Source organism: Halichoerus grypus, chromosome 2 (genome assembly GCF_964656455.1).
Source record: "Halichoerus grypus chromosome 2, mHalGry1.hap1.1, whole genome shotgun sequence".
NCBI lineage: Eukaryota > Metazoa > Chordata > Mammalia > Carnivora > Phocidae > Halichoerus > Halichoerus grypus.
This window is the reverse complement of record NC_135713.1, coordinates 118,258,017-118,277,492: the sequence shown is the minus strand read 5'-3', so window position 1 is coordinate 118,277,492 and position 19,476 is coordinate 118,258,017. Positions and strand designations below refer to the sequence as shown.

At 51.3% G+C, this 19,476-nt stretch overlaps 2 protein-coding genes across 20 annotated transcripts in view; one reads left to right on the top strand and one right to left on the bottom strand.

The window, feature by feature from the left end:
- LOC118555229 (protocadherin gamma-C4) overlaps nt 1-2,449 on the top strand; it is a 192,607-nt gene extending 190,158 nt beyond the window's left edge. For all 17 annotated transcript variants that reach the window (XM_078067398.1, XM_078067396.1, XM_078067394.1 and 14 more), the window contains one exon: nt 459-2,449. In XM_078067398.1, the coding sequence (XP_077923524.1) occupies nt 459-685 (227 nt within the window). In that variant the 3' untranslated portion in view covers nt 686-2,449. The remainder of the gene's footprint in view (nt 1-458) is intronic.
- A 1,975-nt stretch (nt 2,450-4,424) lies between these two features.
- The window catches only part of LOC144381135 (protein diaphanous homolog 1-like), a 52,419-nt gene continuing 37,367 nt past the window's right edge, over nt 4,425-19,476 (bottom strand). For 2 of the 3 annotated variants that reach the window (XM_078067380.1, XM_078067379.1), the window contains exons 3-11: nt 18,011-18,105; nt 17,616-17,717; nt 17,151-17,390; nt 16,887-17,016; nt 16,046-16,170; nt 14,988-15,152; nt 14,724-14,859; nt 12,543-12,629; nt 4,425-6,391 (exon numbers count right to left, since the gene is read on the bottom strand). In XM_078067380.1, the coding sequence (XP_077923506.1) occupies nt 6,234-6,391; nt 12,543-12,629; nt 14,724-14,859; nt 14,988-15,152; nt 16,046-16,170; nt 16,887-17,016; nt 17,151-17,390; nt 17,616-17,717; nt 18,011-18,105 (1,238 nt within the window). In that variant the 3' untranslated portion in view covers nt 4,425-6,233. Of the gene's footprint in view, nt 6,392-8,051; nt 8,108-12,542; nt 12,630-14,723; nt 14,860-14,987; nt 15,153-16,045; nt 16,171-16,886; nt 17,017-17,150; nt 17,391-17,615; nt 17,718-18,010; nt 18,106-19,476 lie in introns of all 3 variants that reach the window. The other variant, XM_078067381.1, reaches the window with a different exon arrangement.

Sequence of the window (19,476 nt, the reverse complement as noted above, 5' to 3'; positions counted from 1 at the left end):
TGTGGCTGCCAGAGGGGCTCCCTGGAGAAGGGTTAGGGCAAGGATTTGAGAGCTTTTACCTCAGCCCTGAGAAAAGTAACAGCTAGCATGTTTGAAGCCCTTACCGTGTAATAGGCACTCTTCTGGGTGCTTTATATACATCATAATCTTGGTCAGCCTTAACCAAAACCTGAAGAGGTAGATGCTACTTTTAACCTGCTTCACAGATCAGAAAACTGAGGAGACATAGGGGAGTTTAGGTAGACTTGCCCCAAATCAGTTAGTAGGTAAGAGAGCTGGGAATCAAATCTGGGCGGTCTCACTTACATCTGCCCCTTGTGAAGAGAGAGGACGTTCCCAGGGCTCGGCGGCGGGGCCGGGGCCGGTGCTTGGCAGGCCTTCATTAACTGGCTGTGCTCTAACCGAGTGACTGTTGGGGACCCAGAGTTTAGCTCCTGACCTTCCTCTGTCTCTTGCAGAAGCTGCTGATGGGAGCTCCACCCTGGGAGGGGGCGCTGGCACCATGGGCTTAAGTGCCCGCTACGGGCCTCAGTTTACCCTGCAGCACGTGCCCGACTACCGCCAGAACGTCTACATCCCGGGCAGCAATGCCACGCTGACCAGCGCGGCCGGCAAGCGAGACGGCAAGGCCCCTGCAGGCGGCAACGGCAACAAGAAGAAGTCAGGCAAAAAGGAGAAGAAGTAACGTGGAGGCCGGGCCCAGAGCCACAGGGCAGCTTCCGTCCCCGACCAGCCCAGTCTCTCCTTACCTGTACCCAGGCCTCGGATTTTCAGGGCTCACCCCCAAGATACTGGTAGGGATCCAGGCCATGCTCCCCTTGGGAAACAGAAACAAGTGCCCAGTCAACACCCCCCTGTCTGCCCCCAAGGGATTGAATATGCAAAGGGAGTTCTGCTGGGAACCCCCGTCCAATCAATTGCTGTGCCCATGGGGGTAGTGGGGTTCGTGTAGACACCATTTATCACACCCCCTTTAGTTACAGCTGAACTCTGCCATCTTGCAAATTTAATCAGGCCCATCTACCATCCCCTGCCTCCCTCCTGCCCACCCCACCCCCCTCAGCGGCCCCTCTTTCTCAAGGAAGGTGGTTGGGGTGTTGAGGTACCTGGTGACCTAAAAAGGCTCATAGTTCTGAAGAGTTGGAAGGGCATAATAACCTGTAGGCCGCTCCAATTCTCCAACTTCCCCCAAAGCATGGTTTGGTGCCAGTCCTTTCATCTCCTTCCAGAGCCCAAGACCAAGTTCAAGTTTTGGGAGACATGGTCACGATTCCCATGGTACTGATGCTTGCTGGATTTAGGGAGGGCACTTTGCTACCATGCCTCTTCCCAAAGCCCTCGGGACCAGTCTTTTGTTCTGTTTTTCATTGTTTGATGTTCCCACTGCATGCTGTGACTTCCCCTGCCCCTAAAAGAGAGACTCCGTTGCATGTTCTAAGACAGTATGGGGTGGCAAGATAAAGAAGGGAAGGGTGTGGGTGTGGATGTGGGGGATGGACAAAGCTTGACTTACCGGTTATCAGGGTCTTGTAGAAGGCTCTGTATGTCCCCAGGGTACTGGCCAGATCCCCAGTTCCAGCCATAAACCAAGTACCAGGCTGGACCCTCGTTTACCACACAAAGGCGGTAAACTTTGGGCTGAGCTTTTAGCATCAGTGGATTTCAGCTGGCATTACAGTCAAAGGAAGGTTTGAGGATGTTTAGGACCAGGTCCCCTGGAGAGGTCAGAGGGCCCTCTGTGGGTGCTGGGTACTCCAGAGGTGCCACTGGTAGAAGAAGCAGTGTGGCCCCAGCAGCAAGGGAGGGTCAGCTGGGCCATTCTTGGTCCTTGGGTTGGAGAGGCATGGAGCTAGAGCTGGGACCAAGTGGACAGGAAGTCTCAGCCCCGGATCAGGGCTCCTGCACAGGGCCCCCACACTCCCCAAGCCTCTGTTCCTTCATTTTGCCAGGTGCCATTTCTTCTCTGTGAAGGCCACTGCCCAGCGCCCCCCCCCCAGTCTGCCCCCTAGTGGCCAGAGCCTGGTTAAAGTCCCCCAGTGCCTCCTTGTGCATAGACCTTTCTCGGCCCACCCCCATCGGCCCCCGCCCCAGGCCCGCCAGAGCCCCACCCCAGCCCTAACGGTAGTGTAGAGCCCCCTCCCTCTTACGGCTGGTGTAGAATAGCCAATAGTGTAGTGCGGTGTGCTTTTCCGTGGGGGCGGGTGGGCGGAGGGCTCCGCGCAGCCGTCTGTCCTTGAATCCGCCCGCGGCGGCCCGTGCTGTGTTTTGTGCTGTGTCCTCGCGCTGCGGCGACCCCCTCCCCGGTACTGACTCCTAGAAGTGCTTCTCTTCGCATAGTCACGTAGCTTTCCCACCCACTCCCCTTCCTGTGTCTCACGCAAGTTTTATACTCTAATATTTATATGGCTTTTTTTCTTTGAAAAAAACAATTAAAAGGTTTCTTCTGAAAGGTTGAACGGTTCTGTGTAAGGGATGGAGGCTGCTGGCATGTGTGGATGAAGCGGCGAGCTAAGCGGAGTGTGCTGGAAGAAGGGCGCGATCGCCAGGCGATGACTGTGTGCGCGTCCTGGTTTTGTGTCGTGGCCCGTGAGTGTGTGTGTCAGGTGTGGCTGTGGATGCTTGCAGTACTGCTGTGCAAACGTAACAGAGTCCAAGTGACGGTGATCGGTCTCCCGTCGTGTGTAATCGGCTTCTGGGTCTGTTGTGGAGGCGGGCGTTTCGGAGCTCAGTGTGGGTGTGTGGCGTTGGCGTGCTCGCGCCGTCTCCCATACGGTCCCCGGGCCCCGGCGCCGGTCTGCCGGCGGAAGAGGACGCTCCGGGGCCGGGGCCGGGGCGGGGGCGGGAGTGCGTTGGCGCCGGCTGGAAAGGCTGGAAAGGCTGGAAGCCGGGAGGGGGACATTTCCTCAGTTCCCGCCTCTTCCCTGCTAAAATGAACAGCCCGAGCGCCCTTGTGGGCTTCTCCGGAGGAGGGTGGATTCTCCTCTGCCCATTCCCCGCCAGCCCCGCTGCCTAGTGAGTTTGGGAACACTATGGGAGTGGGAGGGCATGCCGGAGGCGGTTCTCCAAAGGCCCAGTCAATAATAGCCTGCGCCTCAGTTTACCCATCTGGAATTCACCTTCCCACTCCCTGCAGCAAAGCCAAGGAAATTGGAAGGTTCATCCCTGACGCTGGGGAGGGGGGCCGTGGTATCGAGGGGACTGAAAAGTGTGCAGGAAATGAGATTGGCCGCAGACCCAGGTCGTCCTCTCTCCTTCCCTTCCCCCGTCCCCCTGCTTTTCCATTCACTCTTCAGTCAGTCGTCCTCCCCTCCCCTCCTCCTCTGCCTGCTTCCTTGAAGCACAGTGGGATTCGAGGTTGCTGCCGGAAGTACAGAGGAGGGGAGAAGGCGGAGCGGAAGGACAGAAACACAGACCCACTGGGGTTATCTGGGGGGGGCGGTCAGTGAGGGGTGCCTAACCGCACGGTGGCAGGAGGCTGTCTCTGGGCTTCCTCTGCGCATCGTCTCAGAGCCGGGTCACATGTTCTGCCAGCTCCCCGAAGCCTGTCGTCATGGAAACCAAGCCTTCCAACTAGGCATCTGGAGGCGACTCTCTTGCGTGGGAGGAAGGGTTGTGTGCGCGGTTCGCGATGGAAGCAGGGTTTTGTTTCTTCGAGCCAGGCTGCAGAGGGCGGGGCTCTGGCTGCCTGGGTTCTATTCCGGGCCGGCATAGACTGGCGGAGCGCGTGAGCAGCTGTGGCTGGTCCCCTAATTGGTATGTGCGCCTGTAAAGCTCTGAGCCAGAAACGCGTGGCCTCCGGTGGGGAAGGAGGCAGGCAGCCCACCCCCACAGCCCCCGCCGAGATGGGGAGCCAGCTGCCCAGGCTCCAGGGCTATTTAAAAGGCTTTTATTTCCAGGTCTAGAGCCTGTCCGAATGGTTTTGTGGTCCTCTTCGGGCCTCTGCTCTCTGTTCTGAGTCTGCTCATAGCTTGTAAGGGTCCTTTGTGCAGGTCCCACCGGGCACAAGTGTGGCTCTGAGCAGCATGACCTCTGGCTTCTGACCTCTGCTGGCAGGCTCAGGTTTCCTTCCACCCCAGTGTAAGTTTCTCCAGTCTGAAGTGTGGTCTGTGGCCACCAAAAGGGCGGCGGGGGGGGGGGAGGGAAGGGGGGCTAGAAGAGGGGAGATGGGAGAATGGTTCCCTCAGTAAGAGAGGCACATAGTGGGGGCGTGAGGAGGTAGGGGGCCAAGCCCCCAGGCAGCAAAGCAGAGGCAGGGGTGGGGCAGAACTGTGGCCCCATTTCTTTAGGGCCCACAAATGCAAGGACAGAAGCCGAAGCACGGTGTTTGGCACACGACAGGCACCTTCAACTTTCTGACACTGATTTGTCAGGTCCAACAGGGCTTCGGAAAACAGCTGAAACTCACAGAGGAGGCGGGAAGGTGGTACTGTTTCAATGCTTTATTAACAGTTGGAAACAAACCCAATACACTGGAGGTGATGACATCCCAGAAGCCCAAGAGGCAAGGGAAACAGGTTTGCATTTTGTTTTTTTTTTTTTTAATTTTTTATTAAATGCATCCTAGCAAAAGTAGATTAAAAAAGAAAGGGTCAAAGCCCCAGATGTCAGCAGGGAGGAGGAAGGGACCCAGAGGCAGCCTCCCCCCTCCCCCCACCTTCCAGGGAAGAGCTCAAAGGAGCTGCTGTCGCCCCTTCACACACAGGCAGCTGTAGCAACCAGCACCCCAGGTCCTGGCCGGAAGCCCTCCCTGCAGGAACCCTTAGGTCACCTAAGGTCCCCCTGTGCTCCACCAACTCCCATTCTGGGTCAAGCCCTAACCGTGTCATTCTCTCTCCCTACCTGTGGTGGGAAGCTAAAAGCACGAGGAGGACAAAGAGTCTGAGCTTCCTGGAGCGGGGGCTACTGCACAGTTTTGGCCTGCCCACTGTTCAGAAGGGAGCGGGGCATGCCGTGTGGCCACACTCGTGTGCTTCCTTGCCCAGTTAGCATTTGCACATTTGGCTTGATAAATATATTAAATTTATAAAAACTCTGTGGTCTCAGAGCTCCCACTATTCTCAGGCCTGGTCCAGCTCTACCAGAGAAGAGCTTCCTCCTGCCCCAAAACTGGATAATGGGAGAGAGGGCCTCAAGGGCCCAGAAGGCTTTAGGGCTGACGTGGAGGTCCAGGGTCTTGCTCAGGATTGAGGCCTGTGGGGAGAAATCCCAGGGTCACTGGGACCTGCCATCAGAGCCTCTTACATTATGGAAGGGGAAGGGGGAGGGAATATTTTCTTAAAAAAAAAAAAAAAAAGAAAGAAAATCTCATATAAAAATAGATCCATTTGCAAAACAATTTCTCAGCCAGGAGGCTCCACCTCCCATTTCCTTGGAGACAGAGGGTGAGGTGTTGGGATGGTCACAGTACAGCCCATACTCCAGATGAGATGCACCAAAGCTCTGGGGAAGGTGTGAGGAGTGACCGTGGCTGGGTGGCCTGGGGCAGGGGTAGAGAGTTCACAGAGGCAGGGTCCTCAAACATGGCAGCAGGCTGGGGACAGGTCCCACAATCTCTCTGTACCCTGCCTCCCCCACAGGCTCTTGGCTGCAGTGGAATAGATCAAGTGGTCCAGGTAGGTCCTTTTTGTTCTGGGAGGCCTTTCCCAGGAAGGTGCAGTAAGGGTGGGGTTTGCTCCCCACTTCTCTAGGCATGGCTCCCACTGTCACACCACTAGTAATAAATAACAATAACCAGGAGAGGGAAGAGCAGAGCAGAGGTGACAGCAATGAAAGGAGGGATAGAGCCCGAAGGTTCACAAGCCCCATGCTGTTCTCAGAGCTGGAGAAACCACAAAAGAAAAGCACAAACCCAGCAAGATTGACCCAGGTGAAATGAAAGCCCACTGGAAAGGCGGGGGCTGGGAGAGCAGGTGGGGCCTGGTCTGAGACAAGGCCTCGGTGACAGAGAGGAGACACTTGGGGTTAAGGCAGCAACCACGGAGCCTGCTTTGGTAATACACACGGCCAGGGCTGGCTGGCTCGGGCTCAGGCCTCCCCCGCCCCCCCACTGCCCGTTCCTGGGGGCCTCCAGGCTGAAGCGTGTGTGACGCACAGAGCGCGGCAGGCCAGAGTAAAAGGGTCAGCGTAGTGGGAGCAACCACCCAGAGGACTATTTCCGTGACCCTTTAGGCACAGGCTGCAGGGCAAGACAGTCCGGGTTGCCCCGGGGAGCTGCTGTGGCCACAGGACCCAGCTTAGTTTGCACGGCCAACCAACTCCTTGGTTTCCTCCAGGATTGTGGGGATTCCCTCACTGTTGTTGGCAACCTTAGAAGGAACAGCAGTCATGGCGTCGTCCTTGGTCAGTTCCGAGGCTAGCAGGGATGTGACTGCACAGCCGGCCTTCCTGTTGGCTGCAAAGAGAGGACATGAGAGAGCTTGTCCACAGAAGGCCCGATTTCTAATTCCTTTCCAACTCTGTAGCAGACATTCAGCCTGAAGCCATGCAAAGGGGGCTGCACCGTCTGGTCCAGAGAGGCCCGTATTTTAAAGAAGGCGGGGGGGGCAGAGATCCAAGAACACGTGGAACAGACTTTCTAGGTGCAGAGAATCTAAGGGCAGGGTGCAAGCCATGTGTTTGCTTTCCTGTGTGGAAACTGCACAGGTTTGAATATAGCGAGACAGACACAATGGGGTTCAAGTTTGTTGTGTAAAACTTGAGAAATCAAGTACTCAAAATGCATTTTCTCATCACCGGGTTGTTGAAATTAAATACACCCTGGCTTTGTAAAGAGTAGTGTTTTTCTTTTCTTGGCAGTTTCCAGGAATCTCCCAGGCCCAAACCATTTTGAGTCAGCCCTGGGGAGGGTTGTCCCAAGCAGAGGAAGGCCTTCCGCAGGCTGCCTGGGGCGACTCCTGCAACGAGGGGCAAAGCAGCCATGCAGTGACATCGCATACGTGTCCCTCTCCCGGCTGTTCCACCAGCCCTCCTGCCCTCTCCCCATGCTCACATGCCTAGCCCTTTCCCACCTCTTCAAGGGTAGCAGTGTGATATGCATGCCAAGGGCCCTACAAGGTATGTACGTGGCTGTGGGGGTGGGTGGGTCAGGAAAGGTATGTCAGGGAAGGCAGAGCTGGGGTCAAGGACGGGCCCCTACAAAGAAATCTCAGCCCAGTGGGCTAAGGGATTGTGAAGCTCCAGTTGTCATCTTAAACAGGAAGAGAAGAACCAATCAATCCATGAGTTTCTGGTCTAGCTTCTGGGAGCCATCCCTAAGATTCTCACATTAATTTACGGAATGTAGATTTATGGTCCCCGTATCTTCAACACAAAGGCAGTTTCTTGGGACTATGTCCAGCTCATGCTCTCTGCCTCTTACTATGCCCTACAAACAGCACAGAGAGACCATACATACACAGAGAGCCGCCTGCCTGGGCTGGAAGAAGCCAGACACAAAGGCCACATGTGCTAGGATTCCATGTCTATGAAATGTCTAGATTGGGCACACCCAGGGAGATGGAAAGTAGATTCATGACTGCCAGGGGCTGGGATTTGAAATGACTGCTCATGGGGATGGGGTTTCTTTCTGGGGTGATGACAATATTCTGGAATTAGATAGTGGTGATATTTGCACAAACTTGTAAATATACTAAAGACCACTGAAGTATATACTTTAAAAAGAGTGAATTTTAAGCATTTGATTTATACCTCAAAAAAACCCCACTTGCTGGGTCATGGGAACGATGAATGGAGAAAGCAGTGCCTAAGCCTTAAAGAAGCAGGGACAGGTGAAAGGAGCCTCGAGCTCCCACAGGAAGACCACAGGACGGGGGCAGCTTTGGGACACGCGCAGGAAGGGCAAGGTCCAGAGGAGGCGGTGAACAAAGCGCCCAGAACACCTGTGCCTTTAGACCAGCAGGAAGCTTTAGGCAGGGCAGAAGCCAAACAGGGTCGGAAGGCGCAGCTTTCCAGCAGGGCTCTCGGGCTCCCCAGAAATGTGACGCAGCAGCACTGTGTTCACACATCAGAGGCCACCCGCAGGTCAGGGAGCACACAGCATGCCCACAGGTTACCAATGTATGGGTCTCCTCCTCCAACTCCTCCTCCTCCCAGGGGCACAAGGGACTGTCTAACAAGAGGAGAAGGCAGAGTGAAGGCCCTAACTGACCAGCACAAGGGCTCATCATCTGGCTCCAGGTGGAAGGAATGTGACCCAGACTCCAGGCCGTTCACACAAACCACTCCTTGGATTATGAAACATGCTCTGGCCTCAGGGACTGAGAGGAGAGGAAAAGGAGCCCACTAGAGTGTAACTAGGAAGGTCTACAGGTAGGTGATTCTATCTTCTTGGTCTCTCCAGCAAAGTCTTCCTCAGCCCCATTTAGTTTCAGCTCTTTTCTGAAGGACTCCCTTCTCTAGGACCCAACTTCTCATGCCCAGAAAGGCAGTGGCTTGATGTCACTTTGGTGTTCCGGTGCAGTTTCTAGCAGTTGAGAAAATATTGCTAACTACTTGTGTGTGACTAAAGGGGTGTGTTTATGTTGAAAGAATTTCTGACTCCAGACCCCAGAAGAAAAAGAACACCGGGTCTTCAGAGACACCTGTCCTGGGCAACATGGGAAAGTCAGAGTTCAAGTGTGGCATGTCTTGTGTTGTTTCTCTTTGGCTTCTTCCTTTAAACTAAGAGGATACCAGTTGTACCTCATCAAGCACTGTTTCTACATTTTCTAGATTCCAAAAGATTCTGATACATTACTGATTTCATGAAAACTAAGAGTGGATGGTAGGTGGGGAGAAAACCAAAACTTCCCTTTTAAGCCTAGAAAGTAGGTATACTGGGGATGTCCATGATGTGGCCTAAGGTCAGAACCAGACATGAGAAAGCTCTTGTTGGAATTGGAAAGAGAATCAACAGAATGGAAGAATCCCAGTTTCCACTTTGTCTTCAGGGCCACAATTATACTCAACAGTTTGAACAATCCAGAGTAAGTAACGTTTCCCCTCCTTTCTCTAGAGACTATTGACAAGCAGCCATAGAAGCAGATAAATAATTTGACTGTATTAGATCAGGGAGGATTATTAACTCACAAGAGAATGGTCTCATAGTCTGTGGGGAAAAGGGAACCATCTTGAGACACTGGTCAAGCTCTCTGAAGCCAGATTCCTAGATGTTCGGGTGGGCTAGGATAAAAACACCAGCAAAATCCACCAACCATGTGTAACACCAGTACAGATGAATTCGAAAAAGGTCAATGATTTGGAAAAAGACATTTATAAAACAGAGGCTATAAACTGCTCCTGAAGAGGAAGTGTTCTTGTTAATAAGCTTCCTTAGGGGAGAGGAAACTAGGACGGATGGGTCAGTCATTACTGTCCTAAAGAACTCATTACTGTCTAAAAGTCACCTAATTATAATTCCTGTCCTATTTTCACAAAAGCAGAGGGAGAAGAGGTGGTGGTGGAGGAAACACTCTTCCCTTTCTATAGACAGGTAGTCCTCAGAAACTCCCCGAAGCACCTGTACCATGTCCAGTGCTGCTCTCTTTGCTCGAAGGTATGGAAGAATACCTCTCGCCTCCACAGAGGGGTCACTGTCCTCTCCTGTCCATCAAGGAGGCTTAGTGGCAACAGCCCTGGACTTGGAATCACAAAAGGGGGCTAGAGTTCTCGCTCTAGCGTCAGCCAGCTCTGTAGGGCTGAGCCAGCCGGAGCTTCTCTGGGCCTTAATCGCTTGCCTCTATGCGGAGGTCAGATGCTAATCACTGGAGGCCTTTAGAGGCTCTCCAGACTCTATGGTTCTGTTGGTGGAGGTGGAGCTTAGAGGGAAGGAAAGGAAGAGAAAGACCAATTTCTTCCATTGACTTTTATCCCAGTTAGCAGATGGCCTGTATATAAGAGGCCACAATTCAGACATGGGAGATAAAGTTGAGTCATTAAAACCACACGCTGACTCAATCATCAGCTTGAAATAGTAGCTGTGATACAATCACATGGATTCTTCTCCTTGACACTCAAACCATTGTCCTCCCACACCCTGCAGATCACAGCAGCTTACAGGTCACTTTTAATGACCAGCCCTGATAGTAACTCTCCTCTTCCAGCTCCTCAATGGTGCTTTGTATACTCTGTACTCGGTCTACACTCCCTCAGGTCTCCAGAGACCGGAAGACTTTTTTTTTTAAACATGCCTTTAAATCCTATGGCCAAGACCAGTGTCTTTGAGGCAGCGACAGCTGCCTCCCTGGGACTGAGGCAGCCTGTGAGGCAGATCTGCTCGCTCGTGCTTCAGTTTGTTGGCTCAAGGCAATTGGCCACGAGGAACAGTCAGTCAGAGGCGGTCAAGCAAGGGGTGAACCAGCTAAGTCCTGCAGCCACTGAGGGAAACCCGCAGCCTTTACAGTTTGAGAATAGGGCCTTCTGAGTCCAGCCCCTTTCTTGTCTTCTCTTAATTCTATTGCCGCTGGACAAAACAGAGTTATTAAAGCTGGAAAAGACCCAAGAGACCATTTTAGTCTAACTCATGAAAACACTGAGTCCCCAAAACTTGTCTAAGGTACCCTAGACAGCATCAGAGTTAGACTTGACTTTGGGTCTTTTGATCTCTACCTAATCCGATGCTCTTCGGACTGTGATAGAGTCTTTATGTTTGAAAGCGTGAGGCCACATCACTTCACGGCATGTGGATGCACCACCTAAGCAGCATACCAGAGTAACCAGAAAGGTCTCCCCGGAGAGATTCTCCCAGATACTTTCAGCCCTGTTCTGTGAACCTACAGTCCAGGAAGATTAGGTTACAGGATGCAACCAATTTAAAAAGTATGTGCTTCTCTGCTTCAGTATCTCCTAGTATCAGTCTCCTATTCCTTCTTGCACTGGGGAACAGCACTTTGACTAATTTAGATCCTCTGCTGAAAGGTTATGTTCCAACAAAATCCCTGCTTCCTCTGCCTGTTGAGTCCTGGTTTCCTCCTTGGGAAGAAGTAGAGAATGGGGCCTCCCCCGCAGAGGGAAGCCATTGATGTCTGGCTGCCTGTGTACAGGAAGCATCTGGGATTCTAGTAGTTTCATAGGAAGAGGCTTAAAAAGGGAATTCCCCACCAACAGTCGGATGCAGGTTGGCATTTAGCTGAGAGAGTGAACAGTGAGATGCAATATACTTTCATTTGGCTAGAAATGCCTAATGTAAGGCCACATGGTGGGGGGGCGGGGCTAAAAAACATTCTCCTAAGAACCTCTAAAAACTAAAAAGAAATACTACTAGCTGCACTCTCTACCCAAACACCAATCTATATGGTTTAACACACTATGCCAGGAAAGCCCATCATAACCACCTCTCCTCCCACTACAAAGCCAAAGCCTGCCAAGAGGATGCCAGAAAATGGGGAAGACTCGTAACTAGGGATTCTCCTATTTAGGGAACGTTCTAAAGTCATATGGAAGAGCCCTCAGAAGGGAATTTTCCTTTGGGAATTCAGAGTACGGGCAGAAACAGCAACCTTTGGGACACTAAGTTTATGTGGGCTAGCATGCTCTACACCCCTGCTCCGGAGAACCCCTGTCCAGGCTATGACAGGTACTGTAAGCCCTAGAGAGGCCAAAGCAAGCTACACAACTCCTCCTGCCAGTAACCTGAAAGCTCTAATCAGACAGACCTACAGAACAGCCCAGCCAGGGAACAGGGAACATAGCTTTCACTCTCTCAAAAGCAGAAACCCTCCATGACTGCCTTTTCTGTTATTCCCACCCTTCGACCCAGGAAAGAAGCCATCGCTCCTACTTCAAAAGGGCCCTCCGCACACACAACAGCGCGGGTCAGTCCCCCACGAGAGACAGTGCTGGCTGCAGGACCTTCTCCTGGACTAGTCTCTTGGCCACTGTGCGCTGCCTTCTAAGGAAGCTCATCCACTGATCCTTCCCCACACTAATGCCTGGAGCATTTGTCCTCCTATCCCATAATTCTTCTTGGAGGCTCTGACTCAACTTAATCCACTGAAATCTTCAGAGGGTTGGGAGAGGAGGTTGTGGGGGAGTCAATGGGGAAGACAAAAGCAGTGCAGGCTAACGGCACCCAAGGGCAGGGTAATTCTTGGACAGAGACGGTTCTTCCATTGGATTGCTCCTCTATATTATTACATCTGAGGATGATGATGCCTAATCTCCTCTCTATATCTTTTCTGCTTGTGAAGTTGAGAGTAAGGGCTAATGTACACTTTTATATTTAGCTCAGTTTTTGTTCATACCCACAAACACCCACCCAAATCTCTGTGTCCTGCACCATGGTTCACTTGTTGCAGGTTTCTGCTTCAAGAATGGGGAGAAATGCAGTCATCATCAGATAGAATAGATCCGTTTTCACACCTAAAACCTAGTTCTCCAAGTCCCTGCTTTCTAACTTGGGAGGTAGAGGACTGGACAACCCACTCTTGACGCAGGGACTGTTGTGAGGAAGTTCCTAAACCTTCAGAGCATCTTTACCTGTTCTTCAGCTCAAGACAAGCAGGACCAGGAGCAGAGAGACCTCACCCCTTCCACACGCCCAGGCTGGGCTCCAGCTGTTTACTTACCCTGACGGGGTCCTCTCTTCCGTCGGAATGCTGCGCCTGTCTGCAGGGCTTCCAGAAGACTGTCCATCACACCGGTCTCATCGCCCTCTGTCACGAACAAAGATGGAGATGTAAGCTCTTCAGCCTGAGCAGCATACGGTGTTGAGTCACACACCAACTGTATGACTGTTGCCTGGCTTACCCTCGCCCACAGTGGCTGAGGACTCAGAGCAGATACAGGGCTCAACCTCGAGCCTCACAGCCCATGTTTACTTGCATCTGTTTGACAGTGGTTCAAAGAAAAGGTTTCACTGCCTGCTAACCAATGCAAACCTTGGGATATTTCCTTGCGGTACCTTCCTTCCCATCCCACCCGGGACTAGCACAGAGAATTGCAGAACTGCCCAACTCCAATTCCAGTTTAAGCACAGAGATTGAGATTATGAAATTAATATGCAACCATATCACTTGCTCTTTATCCTTAAGTGTTTCACTCTAATTCCTATAAACACATCAGGGGGAGCCTGGTTCCAGTTTCAGAGCAGGGCTGAGGAAAAAGGAGAGACCTGCCCCAATCAAGACTGAATTTTACTCAAGTACTGCCCCTTGTGGCTGCATCTTCCAGAAGCCAGCTCAGCATGTACGGGGAGCATCCTGGCTGGAATATAAAGAGTTAATGTAGGGTCCCTGTTCCAGCCTGGCTCTGTTTCCATGGCAACAGCTCTGGGTGGTGAAATCTGAAACTGAAATCCCAAGGAGCCCTCAGGCTGCTAGCTTCAGGGCTGGGCTCACCGCTCCCTGCGCCACCTGCTGGCTGAACATCACCAGTGCAGCTGACCTACATTTCGACCTCATTTGCTTGCCTTGGGGACCAGGACCAGGGCTTGCTGCCCCACCAGATAAACAGGGTGCAGCCCTCATCCTGCATGTCTGCTGGACTCCACCTTCCCCTGATACATCCTAGACAGTACCTGGGGACAAACCCTGGCCACCAGGGGAGAATGGGGGAAGGTAAAGGATACTGGGTGTGGGCTTCAACAGCATTAGCAGTAGAACAAAATTTGTGGCTTCTATATAAGTACAGTAAACAACTGTGGAACTGCTTCCCAGAAAAGTATCAAAAAAGAAAAAAATGTGTTCAGCTCCTTCAGGTCACTAGCCTTACCACAATAGGAGCTGCCAAAGAAAAGTCCTTGGGAGCAAGAGGTGCTAGAGCAGCTCTGGCCTCTTGTGCTCAGCAAAGCACTTTGATTCTTGCCAGACTTGGCAGCCCTAAGAACCCCTTTATTTTTTTTTAATTTAAATTCAATTAGCCCACATATAGTACATCATTAGTTTCAGATGTAGTGTTCAATAATTCATCAGTTGCATATAACACCCAATGCTCATCACATCATGTGCCCTCCTTAATGCCCAACACCCAGTTACCCCATGCACCCCCGCCCTTTACTTAGATGGCTCGTACTGCCTCAGGGTCAAGAAGGGTGGCATCAACTCAGTGCCATGCACAGTGTATGCTATATTCCTGCTACCCACAGAAGGAGCAGACGGGGTGGGGGAGCAGGAAGGCAGCAAAGACAGGAAACAGAAGGCCAGTAATTGAGCCCATATGTTTCAACAAAGACATACTTCTGGTAGTGAAACAAATTCTGCTAAAGAGAAGAGAGAGTGGCCAGCTCCCATGCCCCCTGCTCCAGAAGTTCAGTCCCTTTATAACCTTGTAGGTATGCGCAGTTATGCGTGTACACAGTGTGTACAACTGTGCGGAGGTACTGAGCACACGTTACTTAGTGAACATAGACAGGGAGGACAAGCCACCAGTGTAAGACAGGAGCAAGGCCAGGAAAACATTTTGGGGAAAAGAATGAAAGATGTAGTAGACGGAACAAAAACGGGCCAGAAGACCATTTGGCCAGGCAGAAGAGTCCGTGTTACAGCAATACTAAACCCACTGGGAAATGAGACATAACGCAGGAACTAGCAAAGGAGAGAGAAGGGGGCGAGCATGGAGCGCTGGAATGTGCATGCAGGGGAGCTGAGGTTCAAGTCCAGCGTCAGGCTCTTGGAGGTAAAAGGCTGCCAACAATCTTTTGCCAGGAGCTGAGCTCAGACATGAGCTGTTTTCGCTGGCCTTGCGATTCTAGGCAGAGAAGCCCTGCAAATATGCCTGTTTCAACCCATCAGCCCTTCTCCGCTTCTTACCTGCATTCATGTCTATGAGCTGCTCTCTCTTCTGCTGCTTCTCGAGCCGCTCCTTCTCTGCCTTCTCCTTGGCTAGTTTTGCTCGCCGCATCTTTTCCTCTGTCTCCCGCCGCTTCTGGTTCTCCTTGACTGCTTGCTGTGGAGGAAAACAAAACAAAACACGTGGGCATGCATGCACTTACACATAAGCCCACCCCACACCAAGCAATGTGGAAAGTGAGAAATGTCCACAAAAGATTCAGTCGGCAGGTACCCCTGGCTCACCACAAACATATTCTTAAAGTTGTGCAGATCCATAAAGAATTCTTCCACCGACACTTTCTTGGGGTCAAAGAGGAAGTACTCTCCCAGCTCCTTATAGAGGGTCTCCATGTTACAGTGCATCATCCGCAGCCTGTTATACTGCTCCTGTGCGTCCCTCACAAAGCTGTGCGGCCCGGGAGTCAAGGACCAAGGCCAAGAAGCAGACCCACCGCGCTAGCCCCGAGGAACACGCAGAGATGCATGCCAGCAGGCACGACGATGTTCAACACGACACGTCTGTAAGAGCAAAGGCGAGAAGCAATCGAAATATCCCAAACAGAGGAATGGCAAACCATAAACCATGGTTCACCTACAGAACAGGAGGTGGCAATTAAAGGGGTGGTTCTGCATATCCTGCTGTGGAGCCAGGGCTAAGAACTAGGATGTGCAAAAAGCAACACGACACAGTTTTTGTTTAAAATAAACTCATGAGGGGGCACCTGGGTGGCTCAGTCGTTAAGCGTCTGCCTTCGGCTCAGGTCATGATCCCAGCGTCCTGGGATCGAGCCCCGCATCAGGCTCCCTGCTCTGCAGGAAGCCTGCTTCTCTCTCTCCCGCTCCCCCTGCTTGTGTTTCCTCTCTCGCTGTGTCTCTCCCTGTCAAATAAATAAATAAAATCTTAAAAAAAAAAAAAAAAAGAATACTTTAAAAAAAAAAAAAAAAAAAAAAAAAAATAAACTCATGAGGTGAAAATGAGAAGTCCAGTGGCAGCGGTTACCTTTGGGAAGTAGAGAGAGAAGAGAATGCGTGTGTGTGTGTGGGGGGGTGTGTGCACATGTGTGTAGTGGAGACGGGGCAGAGGGCAAGGGATCAGGGAGGAATTTCAGTGGTGTGCTTACCACAACAATGAGAATGCTTTCAAGAACTATGTATTTAATGAAAATAATTTTTTTTAAGAGTTTTTTTAAAGAAGGAAAAATTATCTATCACCAGATCTCTCCTGCTGTCCTCCCCCTGGGACGTTTTCCTTCCCTTCCTAGGAAGCATCCTAGGAACTCCCTCCTTGTAAGAAAGGATATAGTCATTTTTTCAACAAACTTGTCTCTCTCATCTGTGGCAGCTGGGAAATTCTGAACATCACGTTCCACATCAGAAATCTGTTTCTTCATCTGATCTAGGTTCTTTTGCAAGCTTTCAGCAGAAACTAAAGGAGACACAAAAAGAGAAAGCAGGAGTTTATTCCCAGTCCCCAGACCCTCAGCTTCCACTCGTCGGGGCCTAGCGTCAGGGCGCACGGCAAGCTGTACTCTCACGTCCTCTCCTCCAGATGTTCCACACATTGCACTTTTCATCTTTCCATTTAGACTGTAAGTTACGTGATGCCTGAAGCTCCAGCCTCCACAAGAAGAAGAGAGGCTTCATTTAATTTAACAAGAACCTGTGAAATCCCCTGGGATCTTGGTCTCATTTATTTTAGAGAACAGAGTTTGGGAGGAAGGAGCTATACATAGAAATACAGAGGAAGGGCAGAAATCTGTTCCCGTTTCTACTGAATGCAGCTTTTTCTGTGCCTCGTTCCAGGATGGTGAGCCCTGATTTTTGTCAATCTAGTCCATGCTTTCTGAATAAAAAGAACCGCTAACCTAGACTAAAAACACCTGCTTTTCTTCCAGTTGTTTTTTAGTGTTTGGTGTCTCCCTAGGAAGGAAAGAATGCTTCTCACTTCTGTACACGAAGTCCTCCCTTCTGCCTGATAATCCCCTCCCCTGTGGCCTAGACATCATGCCTATACCCTTCCCCGTTCCCACCTAAAATAGGCATAACTGAAAACTAAGACCTAGACCGTGTCTTATTTCCATCCCAATGCAGAGATTTTGGGGGCCTGGAACAGCCTTCTAGTTTCACCTCAACCTGCCCCACCTCGGCTGGCTTTCTCCACATGGGCAAGGTCATCTAGAAACTTCAGGACATCAGGATAGTCATTCTCACACAACTCAGCCAAGAAGTGCAACAACGTCATCTTCTGATCTGTGGACTTGGTATCTCGAAGCTTGGGGGAAGAGGAGAAATGTGTTAGTCCTGACACGCCCAAGATGCCCTAAGGCCAACAGCAGTTTGCCACCTGGTGCCCACAGAGGCCAGCGGCCTTCCCTTCTGTCGTTCTGCTCTAACCAGCTGGCTCACCTTACAGAGGAAGCTGATGTTGAAGCCGAAAGCACCAGCATTCCTGGAGCCAGCATTCATATAGTTTCCGATAAGCAAGGTAAGCTCCAGGAGGCTAGAGAAGCTCTCACTCTTTCGTAACTCCTCACACGCGGCAGTCACAGAAACGATCTCTGGCTTAATGTTCTCCACTTGCTCACTGAACTGTAGCTTGAAGAGGATGGCGTTGAGGCGAGGCCGCAGGCGGGGCACAGTGCCCATCTGGTGGGGAAGACAAGCAGTTCCAGGACGGCCAACAGGTAGAGCAGGTCAGAAAAAACATACAGGCTTGAGCCTCGCATGGGAGGCCGTGAGTTCCAGAGTATGGAAGAGAAAGGAAGAGAGGTTCAGACTAGACGAGAGGCGAGGAGCAAGCGCCCCAGCTGCTTCAGGGGAGGAGGGCAGCAAGGGGTCCAAGAAGAGCTGCTTGCCACAGGCCTCACTCACCACCACGCCAAACTGCTCCGACTCGGCCAGATCATCATATTCATCCTTCAGTTCAGAGAGCATTTTTAACTGCTCTGGCTCTGGCATCTGCTTGATGAGGTTCTGAAAGACAGAAGGGACGGTCTCATGAGCTGAGAGCCTGAGCCTCCTGTCAGTCCCCCACTCTGCCCAGGACCACCAAGAAGGAAACAGGGGCTGGGGGCTGGGGCACCTAGTGAGATGGCAGGACTTTTGAAAAATATACCAGAAATAATCTAACCACGGGAGAGATGGATGCTGACCCAAAGCCAGCATTCTGTAAAGCACCAATCTAGAGGACCTCACCCTCCAAACAGATGAGGCCAGTGTACCGTGGCACGAAGAGCCAGCTCCCACAGAACAATCTTGCTCCTTACCTGGATCATAGACTCAGTCAGAACACTCTCATTCACCTCCAGGATGACATTCTTAATCTCTTGATAGGCCATGCGGAAGGAACCCAGAAAGATGGCTGCCAGAAAATAAGATATCAAGACATTCTTCTCAGTCTCCTCTCCCTTCCAGCCTATCTATAAACCTCTGCTGGACTATTTGCCTAAGAGTTTTCTTTTAAAGTCACTATCAGAAACCTCCACCAGCTCTCCACTGCCTGGGTAGTTAAAATCTAAGTTCCTGAGTCCAACGTCTAAGGTTCCCACCTCCCAGCTTTCTCTCTCATGAACCCCCCCCCATTTATGTCACATGCCAGCTACCCTGTTCTAAGCACCACATTCTACAAACACTGTGGCTCCTGGCCTTTGCTCACACAGGAAGATTTTGATCTTCTCTCTATATATATACATCCAAGATACTCACCCCACTCTATTTTTAGTTTCCCACTCCCATGACTCCATCCTCAAAGCTGCCACTGCCTTCAAATGCTCTGATTCTTAAATTGCCATATCCTGTTCACCAACAAACACTTCCTGTCTTCCAGCTCTCTAACTAGCCTCTGCAGTGACCCTTCAACCTATCAGTGAGCACTGACCACTCCATTTTCTTCGAATGTACGAGTTCTACTTTGCCTTCTCTCCTTCACCTAGACCCCACAGTCTATAGCTTCGCCTGATCTCTACTATTACTGCCATCTCTATTACTACTGTTCCTATTCTTGTTTCCTTCTCCTTCCAATTCCTGGTCAATCCAGCTGTGTCATCTCTCTCCTTGCACCTGGGCTGATGAACACTGCTAGCAAAGACTCTGCAGATCACAGTTCATCTGGAACGGCGCCAACAACACTGATGCACCCAGCGCTGCCGAGCAGTCCTTTGTGCGTCCCTGCTCTACGCTAGGCTCTCTCAGAAGCTCCTCCAAAGTATCCCCATTCTCGGGGCGCCTGGGTGGCTCAGTCGTTAAGCGTCTGCCTTTGGCTCAGGTCATGATCCCAGGGTCCTGGGATCGAGCCCCGCATCGGACTCCCTGCTCCGCGGGAAGCCTGCTTCTCCCTCTCCCACTCCCCCTGCTTGTGTTCCCTCTCTCACTGTCTCTCTCTCTCTGTCAAATAAATAAATAAAATCTTAAAAAAAAAAAAAGTATCCCCAGTCTCCCAACTGTCCCACCACTTCCGATTAAAAAAAAAAAAAATCGTCTTCCTCTTCACTGGAAAAAAAACCCCAGCATTCTCTTATGCACTGGGGGCTCTCAGCTGGAGCCAAGCCAGAAAAGGCTTGGGTAAGGACTATTTGGAATTATCCAGAAGAAAACATGTGCCAACACTTGTGTAAGCTTATCAGCAACTATACCCACGTACTCATCCTCTACTTAGATTTCAGTAGAACAGGTGGCCCTGAGGACCTTTTCCTTCAGCATATACACATAACCAAGTTTCTACTATCTTAAAAAC